Source organism: Mirounga leonina, unplaced genomic scaffold, assembly GCF_011800145.1.
Source record: "Mirounga leonina isolate KUSES-001 unplaced genomic scaffold, KU_Mleo_1.0 Mir_125, whole genome shotgun sequence".
Lineage (NCBI taxonomy): Eukaryota > Metazoa > Chordata > Mammalia > Carnivora > Phocidae > Mirounga > Mirounga leonina.
The window spans coordinates 64,341,763-64,352,274 of record NW_023270305.1 but is presented as its reverse complement, the minus strand read 5'-3'; the positions used below and the strand labels follow the sequence as shown (position 1 = coordinate 64,352,274).

Sequence of the window (10,512 nt, the reverse complement as noted above, 5' to 3'; positions counted from 1 at the left end):
TGAGCAGTGCACATGAGGTGCGTCTCAAGTGCGTCTGAGCAGTGATAGATAAGCAATGTTGCAGATGGTACAGAGGTGCTTACAATAACAGGGTCGATCATGTTCCTTTTCTTTCCAATTTGCATTTGGGGGAGGGGGTTCCTTTTGGACTGAACAAGGCTTCATTTTCTTACTGATCCTCTGTCTAGATTTTCTATCAATTATTAAATGTGGGTATTTAGAGGCACCTGGGTGGTTCAGTCAGTTAAGAGTCTAACTTCAGCTCAGGTCATGATCTCAGGGTTCTCTGCTCAGCAGGGCGTCTGTTTCTCCTTCTCCCTCTGCACCCCCCACTCATGTTCTCTCTCTCTCTCTCTCTCTCTCTCAAATAAATAAATAAATAAGTGAGTATTTAAGTCTTCAACTATTATCATTAAACTCATTTCTCCCTTCAAATCCGTCAGTGTTTGCTTCATATGTTTTGGGGCTCTGTTATTTGGTGCATATGTGTTTATAATTATTATAGCTTCTTGATAGATTTACCTTTTTTTCAATATATAATGTCCTCTTTTGGTCTATTGTAACAATTTTTAATTTAAAGTCTATTTTGGGATGCCTGGGTGTCTCAGTCCATTAAGTATCTGCCTTTGGCTCAGGTCATGATCCCAGGATCCTGGGATTAAGTCCCACAAGGGGCTCCTTGCTCAGCAGGGAGCCTGCTTCTCCCTCAGCCTGCTGCTCCCCCTGTTTGTGCACTCACATGCACTCTCTCTCTCTGATAAATAAATACATAAAATCTTTAAAAAAATTAAAGTCTTGGGGCACCTGGGTGGCTCAGTTGGTTAAGCGACTGCCTTCGGCTCAGGTCATGATCCTGGAGTCCCAGGATCGAGTCCCGCATCGGGCTCCCTGCTCAGCAGGGAGTCTGCTTCTCCCTCTGACCCTCCCCCCTCTAATGCTCTCTCTCTCTCATTCTCTCTCTCAAATAAATAAATAAAATCTTAAAAAATAAATAAATAAATAATAAAAAAATTAAAGTCTTTTTCGTCTGAAGAAGACATCCAAATGGCCAAAAGACACATGAAAAAATGCTCCACATCACTCGGCATTGGGGAAATACAAATCAAAACCACAATGAGATAACACCTCACACCAGTCAGAATGGCTAAAATTAACAAGTCAGGAAACGACAGATGTTGGCAAGGATGCAGAGAAAGGGGAACCCTCCTACACTGTTGGTGGGACTGCAAGCTGGTGCAGCCATTCTGGAAAACAGTATGGAGGTTCCTCAGAAAGTTGAAAATAGAGCTACCCTACAACCCAGCAATTGCACTATTGGGTATTTACCCCAAAGATACAAGTGTAGTGATCTGAAGGGGCATCTGCACCCCAATGTTTATAGCAGCAATGTCCACAATAGCCAAACTATGGAAAGAGCCCAACTGTCTATCAATAGATGAATGGATAAAGAAGATGTGGTATATACATACACAATAGAATATTATACAGCCATCAAAAAATGAAATCTTGCCATTTGCAATGATGTGGATGGAACTAGAGGGTATTATGCTAAGCAAGATAAGTCAATCAGAGAAAGACAATTATATGATTTCCCTGGTATGTGGAATTAAAGAAACAAAACGGAGGATCATAGGGGAAGAGAGGGAAAAATAAAACAAGACAAAAACCAGAGCGGGAGACGAACCATAAGAGACTTTTTTTTTTAAGATTTATTTATTTATTTATTTATTTATTTATTTATTTATTTATTTATTTATTTGACAGAGAAAGCACAAGTAGTCAGAGTGGCTGGCAGAGGGAGAGGGAGAGGATGAAGCAGACTCCCAGCTAAGCGGGGAGCCTGAAGCGGGGCTCGATCCCAGGACCCTGGGATCATGACCTGAGCCAAAGGCAGAGACTTAACCACCTGAGCCACCCAGGTGCCCCAAGAGACTCTTAATCATAGGAAACAAACTGAGGGTTGCTGGAGGTGAGGGGGGATGGAGGGATGGGGTAACTGGATAATGGACATTAAGGAGGGCACGTGATGTAATGAGCACTGGGTATGATATAAGACTGATGAGTCACAGGCCTGTACCTCTGGAACCAATAATACATTATATGTTAATTAATTGAATTTAAATAAAAAATATTTTTTAAAAAATAAAGTCTATTTTGTCTGGAGTAGAGCCACTCCAACTCTCTTTTTGTTACTATTTACATAGAATGTCTTTTTCCACCCATTTACTTTCATTTGTTAAAAAAATTAAAAAAATATTTTTGAGAGAAAGAATGTACACAAGTGGGGGAAGGAGCAGAGGGAGAGGGAGAGAAATCCTTAAGCAGACTCCCCACTGAGAGCAGAGCCTGATGTGGGACTCAATCCCAGTACTCTGAGATCAGGACCTGAGCTGAAACCAAGGGTCAGATGCTTAATCTACTGAGCCACTCAGGTGCCCCATCACCCATTTACTTTCAATCTATTTGTGTCTTTGGATCTTAAGTGAGTCTCTTGTAGATAATATATAGTTGGTACATGAGATTCCTAATTGAACTTGTTAAGAATGCCTATGATTGGGGCGCCTGGGTGGCTCAGTCTTTAAGTGTCTGCCTTTGGCTCAGGTCATGGTCCCAGGGTCCTGGGATCAAGCCCTGCATCCGGCTTCCTGCTCGGTGGGAAGACTGCTTCTCCCTCTCCCACTCCCCCTGCTTGTGTTCCTACTCTCGCTATCTCTCTCTCTGTCAAAAAAAAAAAAAAAAAAAAAAAAAAGAATGCCTGTGATTGTTCAGCTGCTTCCTGGTATATTCCCAAATAATCAATGAATAGATATTTACTGAGAACCTATCAAGTACAGAACAATGTGATGTAAGTGTGTGTGTGTGTGTGTGCATGTGTGCGCATATGTGTGCACGTGCTGAGCTCTGCTGTCCCTTCAAGAGCTTAAAGCCTGGCTCAGGAGTCAAGATACACATATATGAAGCAGTAAGGACCATGACACAGCAGGTACAGGTAGGAGCTGACCGTTTGGTACTCATCATAGATGAGAGAAAGGAGCCTGTGGTGAGGACCACAGGAGTCAGAAGAAGCTTTGGGTAGCAGGCAGAATGGCGGCTTGTCCTGAAGGATGGGTAGAATTCAGATGGACTGGAAGAAAGGGGACATCCCAGTCAGGAGAGTGGATCTGAGTGCTAGTGTGGAAGCAGGAAAGAGCATATTGTGTTTAAGGAACTGTGGCAAAAAGAGAGGAAAGTTTCTCTGTCTTTTACAATCCATGACTCCATTGGCTGGCCTGTCATCCTTTTAATACCCCTTGAGTGCATGCAATAACCGGCCTGTGAAACCCAATGGGGAGTGTTTTTCTTCCAGGATGTGTCAGATATCGAATATAGGTGGATTCATGAAGCCAATTTTATGGCAAACTTTTAGTTTCCCCATAGACACACCACATTGAGGGGACTGTTGATCAAGTTGTATCTGCAGAGGAAAAAAGGGACAAATGAGGAACATATTAGGTATAGAGCCACAGGCTCTAGTGTTTAGACCTCCCTGGGCTCCAGTTTCCATATCTGTCTTTGCAAAGAGTGTACATTCTTCTTCTTCTTCTTTTTTTTTTTAAATTTATTTTAGAGAGAGAGAGAGCACGAGCGAGGAGGGGCAGAGGGAGCCCTCTCTTCCAATGCCAAATCACTTCTTAATTTTTAAATGTCTATTTCAACTTTTATTTTAAAATCTGACCCAGATTTTTTGTCCTGTAGGTAAGACCATATGTGTATTGATTTGTCCCAAGTGGACTTTGACATAAGTTTTTAAAGACTGTATAAATAGGCCAATTTTGGACCGCCAGGGCTGGTGCATACCATGGGTTCCCCGGGCGGCTCGCCTCTGCTCTCCTGGGCTCTGGGATGATCGGCCAGAAGATGCTCTACTCCTTCTCCCTGAGCCTTGCGGGGAAAGGACGTGCCCACAGTCCTGAGCCGGCCCACCAACGGACCGGCCTGGCGGCGGCAGCTCAACAAAACGCAGATGCAGCGGCCAGCCCTGCCAAGACGTCCCAGGTCGGGCAGGAGGACCCCAGCACACTGCCCTCCTCGCGGCTGAGTCCCTCCAAGTTGGTCCGCATCCGGAGGAACAAGGATGCCCGGCTCAGACTCGCCGCACGCAACGTGCCGGTGGGTTTCGGTGAGAGCTGGCAGACAAGGCTCGGCGCAGCGTTCGGGAAACCGTATTTCATCAAGCTAATGGGATTTGTTGCGGAAGAAAGAAAACATTACACTGTTTATCCACCCCCACACCGAGTCTTCACGTGGATCCAAATGTGTGCCCTAAGACATGTGAAGGTTGTCATCCTGGGTCAGGATCCGTTTCATGGACCCAACCAAGCCCATGGGCTCTGCTTTAGTGTTCGAAGACCCGTTCCACCGCCGCCCAGTCTGGAAAACATTTATAAAGAGCTGTCTACAGACCTAGATGGTTTCGTTCATCCTGGTCATTTATCCGGGTGGGCCAAGCAAGGTGTTCTCTTACTCAACGCTGTCCTCATGGTCTGGCACATCAGGCTAATTCTCATAAGGAGAGAGGATGGGAGCAATTTACTGATGCGGTTGTGTCCTGGCTAGATCGGAACTCCAGTGGCCTTGTCTTCTTGCTGTGGGGCTCTTACGCTCAGAAGAAAGGCAGTGCCATCGATAGGAAAGGCCGCCACGTTCTCCAGGCTGCGCAGCCCTCCCCGCTGTCGGGGTACAGAGGGTTCTTCCAATGTAGACATTTCTCTAAAACCAATGAGCTGCAGCAGAAGTCTGGCAAGGAGCCCATCAACTGGAAGGATCTGTGACCCTGAGCTGGAGGGCTGTCTCTGGGCAGTTTCTAGAAGCTGCTATCGAAGTATTTGCCAGGAGTGGCAGCTTGATCCAGACAGAAGCAGTGAAGGCTCTACCGTGGGACCAAATGGCGTTTTTGCAACATGGCTCTGGCCTAAAACTTGAGGTCACAGTATCTGGGAGAGAGTGGAGGTCAAATACACTTAAGACTTCTTCTGTCACCTTTATGGTAAAAGGGGACAGGGGACAGAAGCACCTCTTTGGTACAGCCAGCTTCTACTTGTTTTTACCTGGCAGATTAGACTTGAGGTTGTAAGGTGTCAGGTGTGTTTATCTAGAAAGCCCCCCCCCTCTTTGCCCCACCTGGCATTCCAGTTCTTGGCCAAGTACACTACTCCCTAGATCCTTCCGCAAGCCCTCAGGCCCCTCCTTGAAGGAAACAGGAGGACAGTTTGCAAGTGCCCAGAAATTTAGGGATGAAAATTCCTGAGGACTGTTCCTCTGTGTGAGCCTTCACAGACAGGCAGAGGGAAGTGAGCTGGAGTTTGTTTTTACAGTTATCCTGTGGGTGTTCCTAGGAATGAACAGTAGAAGTTGGACTGGAAGAAAGAGAAAGGGACATTTTTTAAATTTTATTTTTTTTAAGCGAGGAAATGCTTTTCTCCTAGGTGTATCCTGAGTTGGAGTTTTTATTTTATTTATTTATTTTTTTAAGATTATTTATTTATTTATTTGAGAGAGAGAGACAGAGAGCACGAGAGGGGGGAGGGTCGGGAGGGTCAGAGGGAGAAGCAGACTCCCTGCCGAGCAGGGAGCCCGATGCGGGACTCGATCCAGGGACTCCAGGATCATGACCTGAGCCGAAGGCAGTCGCTTAACCAACTGAGCCACTCAGGCACCCGAGTTGGAGTTTTTAACACAGCAGACTGCCAAAGCCTGTTTTTTATGGACTGAAATCACATGGGGATTTTTTTTTTTCCTGCAACACTGGTGAATTTTGCTGTTTTAAAAATACTTACGCAGATGTATATATATATACATATATGTATATATATACATATATGTATATATATATAGTAATCCTTTGTTGGGGAGACAATTTTTGTTAGGTCTGCACCTTTATCCTCGATCCTATTAGAGATGCTGTTGATGTGTTAGCCAGGGAAAGAGTTAACCCCGAGTGAGTTTGGGAATAAAAGATTGTTGGTTAAAAAAAAAAAAAAAAGACATGTATAAATACTGTGTAATTAACATAGAATAATTGAAAATTCAAGGGACGCCTGGGTGGCTCAGGCGGTTAAGCGTCTGCCTTCAGTTCAGGTCATGATCCCAGGGTCCTGGGATCGAGTCCCACACAGGACTCCCTTCTCAGTGGGGAGCCTGCTTCTCCCTCTACCTGCTGCTCCCCCTGCTTGTGCTCTCTCTCTCTCTCTGACAAATAAATAAATAAAATCTTAAAAAAAAGAAAAATTTGATAAAGCAAAAAAGAAGAAAACAAAAATGACCCCAAATTCCATCCCATTATCCTGAGAGAATTACTGTTGTTAATCATTTTTTCCTTTTTTTCTTTTTTTAAAAGTAAGCTCTACACCCAACATGGAGCTCGAACTCATGACCCTGAGTTCCAGAGTCACATGCTCTATCAACTGAGCCAGCCAGGTGCCCCTGTTATTAATTATTTTAATGATTCCTCTGCCTGGTTGACTGGCTCTATCTGTCTGTCTGTCTATCTATCTATACATATTTAATTTTGCTAAAATGATGGGATATTTTACATTATAGGTTGTTCACAATTTTTTCAATTATTTCTCCCCCCCCCAAATTTTAATTCAAATATATTTGTTGAGCACCTACTATGTGCCAAGAACAACTGCCCCAGTACCTGGGTTGATTAATGATCATGGAGCTTATGTAACTTTCGTATCTGTATCTATACCTCTGTCTGTCTATGGAGAGAATATTGTTTATTGACATTGTGTCCACACTGGCAGGTCTTCCTCAATTTTTTTAGGTTCCCCCTCTTCCCTCTCCCTTATCTTTTTTCATCACTCTTTCCTTCCCCATTAAAATATCAGTAAATGTTTCAGTTTGCCTTCTCAATGAGACTGCTGGTTCCTATTCAAACCCATTCTCCACCTCTTTTTAGTAGTAATTTGTTATAAATTAACATTTTCTTGGCACATACTATGTTGCAAGCATTATTCTAAATGCTTTAGATAGGTTAATACTTTTAGTCCTCACAACAACTCTATAAAGTAGGTATTACTATTGTCCCCATTTTACAGATGATAAAATCGAGGCACAGAGGTTAGCTTATTTGCCCAACGTTATACAACTAGCAAATGGCAGAGCTGGAATTTGAACCCAGGCAGCCTGGTTCCAGAGTCCATCCAACAAATGGAGTCCACAGGGCTGTGGGGTTAGTGGGGCAGGCAATCAGTGCAAACATGCAATTTTGACTGAAATGCTCAGGATGGAGGACATAGCTCACCGAGGTAGATCTGCGTTAATAGGATGCCACAAGAGGTGAATTTGTGATTGTAAAAGGCTTTCTGTTGTACAGTTTGCTTTTTTCCCCCCGAGAGGGAACAGTCTGTAAGGACTGTTTCTGTATGTTTGTGAACTGACCAGGTGGGTTGGTTAAAGGGTTAGGAGCCAGTGGGGAGCATGGTGAAGCTACGTGGGCGCAGAGCAGAGCAGAGGCAGGGAGGTCAGCCTTGTTTTCTAGCTCCCAGCCTCTCCATCCTACCAGGCACTCTCCACAACTATATTCTTCATTCACCTCCTGTCCTTTCCTCCAGCACACTGGATTCCTTCCACATTTCAGAAAGACTGCAAATCATCTCCCTTGTACTCTTGAGAGAAGTGTCCTGTTTCTTAGACAAGGAGCTAGACAGAGGTGGTTAATTAAATTTTCAAGTCAGTAGGCAGTGGCTTCCTTACTCTGCTGGAATGGGGGTCAGCACTGGTTCTTTAAAAAGAGCTTTGTAGAGACTCAGCAGATTCTGAATATGAGTTGGATGCTTGCCTGACTTGGGCCGGGACAAAGGGCCTAGTTCGCACATTCTCCCTGCTTCTGGCCTACTCCCACCTCCTTACTTCTGGAGGAGCTCAGTGCCTGCAGTATTCCTTCATCCAGGCACAGGACTTGAGTGGGAACAGGGGTGAAGTCCCTGAGGCAGGTCATTCCCTGCCCTGGAAGATGGAAGCCTCCTGGAATGAATGCCTTCAGTTGGATATATTCCTTAGTTAATCATCACCGAGTATATAATGGGGGCCCTCATGGTTCTAACTGTGTGCACAAGAGAGACGGAGCAAGGAAGATCTTGGGTTGGGCCACAGGTTGCAGAAGGAGGTCCGGGAGAGGAGGACTTGAATCCTGTGTGAGAAAAATGGCAGCCTCAGGGAGGGAAAGGACAGGGAAAAAGGCACTGTTCTTTTCTCTCTTTTACTAGCTCTATGTTCCTGGACCCAAATCCACTATTCATCACTGAAATAAAACTCCAAAGGGTCAGCTAGTTCCTGGTAGAGGCAAGACTGTTTGGTGGTCAAAAAAGTGATTAGGGGAAAGCCCACGTAGTCAGTGGGGCTGTGAGGGCCGCCAACCGTGTTTTCTAATCTAGAGTCAGGACACATGGTCTGATCCAAATGTGATATTGGGACAGATGACTAAAAGTTAGGACTGCCAAAGAACTCAAGACCTGTAGTCAGGTCCACATACATAGAAATCATTCTCCTCGTGCTATGTCCTCCAAAAATGTCTCAGCAGGAGGAGAGGGGGAGCAGCAAAGAGAAGGACATGAGAAGTCACTCTCTTTGTGGTCCTGGAGTAGATATTGTTGTTTTTGCCCATCCAGACTCCCTCCCCTTCTCAGTCTTCTGCCTTGGGTGGGGCAGGTCCTATGCAGCTCACCCCCACTCCTACCCTATCCCCACCATAGGGATGGCAAGATCCAGCCTATCCAAGTGGTGCACTCCATCCACCTGCCATGGGGTTGGCTCAGGCAAATGAGACTTAAACCTGGGACTTTTAACAGGTCCTTTGGAGAAAGTGAAGCTCTCATTCAATGGGGATCACTAACTTTAGGGACAGTGTCCGAGTGGAGGGTCCAGAAGCTAGCATGTGGCCAAGCCTGCCAAGGGGGCAACTACTAATCAACTTTCTATTTCTATGGATTTACCTATTCTGGATATTCCATATAAATGGACTCATACAATGCCTGACCTTTTGTGACTGGCTTCTCTTACTTAGCATCGTGCTTTTGGGGTACATTGACACTAGCATATGTCAGTGCTTCATTCCTTTGTAAGGCTGAATAATATACTGTTGTATGGATGTACCACATTTTGTTTATCTATTCACTTGTTGATGGACACTTGGGTTGTTTCCACCTTTTGACTATTGTGAGTAGTGCTACTAGGAACATTCATGTACTTGTTCAAGTGTTTGAACACCTGTTTTCAATTCTTTTGGGTATGTGCCTGGGAGCGGAATTGTTGGGTCAAACATTAATTCTTTGTCTACCTTTTTTGAGGAATTGCCAGATTCTTTTTCCACAGCAGCTGAACACAGATCCCCTTTTTATTGTCCCATGTGACTCAAGGAGAGGTGAGATGCCAAGGCTGTGCCCTTTACTGTTCCCAGGGCCCCCAGGAGCATGGTCCTCACTGGTCTGGAATTGTTCTTGGGCTGGTGACTGTGATGGTGCAAACTGACACCCAGGAGTGATCACAGCTGAGGAGCCACATCCCTAAGACCCCTGAGGAGCCATGTCCCAGAACAGCCTCTCTCTTCAGCTGCTGGGAGAGGCACTTCTGGACAATGTCCCTCAGTCTGTCTATTCATACTTTCCTCCTGGGTGGCCTCCCCCAGAGCAGTGCTGAGAGGTGGCAGGCTAATTTGGGCTGAATTTCAAGGAGGGTCGAGGCTGTAGAATGGTCTCTCTCTCCATAGACCCAGGCCTTTGGGTCTATCCCTCATAAGGTGTGGGAACGACAACCCAGGTGACTGTGGAGAGTCAAGCCAGGGCCAGGACAATTGTGCTTTATCTGCTGCCTACCCACTATGTGACCTTAAGTAAGTCCCTTCCTCTCTCTGGGCCTCAGTTTCTCAAGTGTCAAATGAGAGGGGCCGATGATCACACTGACCATCTTGGGGCTGGCTGCCTCCCACCCCACTTTGCTCCCAAACTTTCCTTCTCTGAATCTTCATGAAAGTCTAGGATTTGGGGGCACCTGGGTGGCTCAGTTGGTTAAGCATGTGCCTTCGGCTCAGATCTTGATCTCCAGGTCCTGGGATCAAGCCCCGCATCAGACTCCCAGCTCAGTGGGGAGTCTGCTTCTCCCTCTGCCTCTGCCCCTCCCCCTGCTTGTGCTCTCTCTCTTTTTCTCTCAAATAAATAAATAAATCTTTTTAAAAAAAGTCTAGGATTTTGCAACTGGCCAGAGGCACAGCAATAATCCAAACCACCCAGTCTGGCCCCCCGTTCCCGCTCTTGGTGTGTGCATGCTGGTTTTGACTGGCCATCGTGTGTGGGAGCTGAGCCCCGTCTACGGAGGGCATTCATTATCAGCACCGGCGCCTTCCTGCAGCTGCTACTCTGCAAACAGCAGCTGCCCGGCAGGTGCATGATGAGATGTGCCCCTCACAGCTGGCCCCTAGTAATGTTGCGACTCCCGGGGGCTGCATGGGGAGGTGGCTCCCTGTCTAAAGGC

General features: G+C 45.8%; 1 protein-coding gene across 1 annotated transcript; it reads left to right on the top strand.

Annotated features, from left to right (window-relative positions):
• Window positions 1-3,882: 3,882 nt before the first annotated feature.
• On the top strand, window positions 3,883-4,811 carry LOC118007466 (uracil-DNA glycosylase-like). The gene is given in 2 exon segments (XM_035000504.1): window positions 3,883-4,522; window positions 4,525-4,811. Coding segments are annotated over 2 exon segments (927 nt in total).
• The last annotated feature ends 5,701 nt before the right edge of the window (window positions 4,812-10,512 follow it).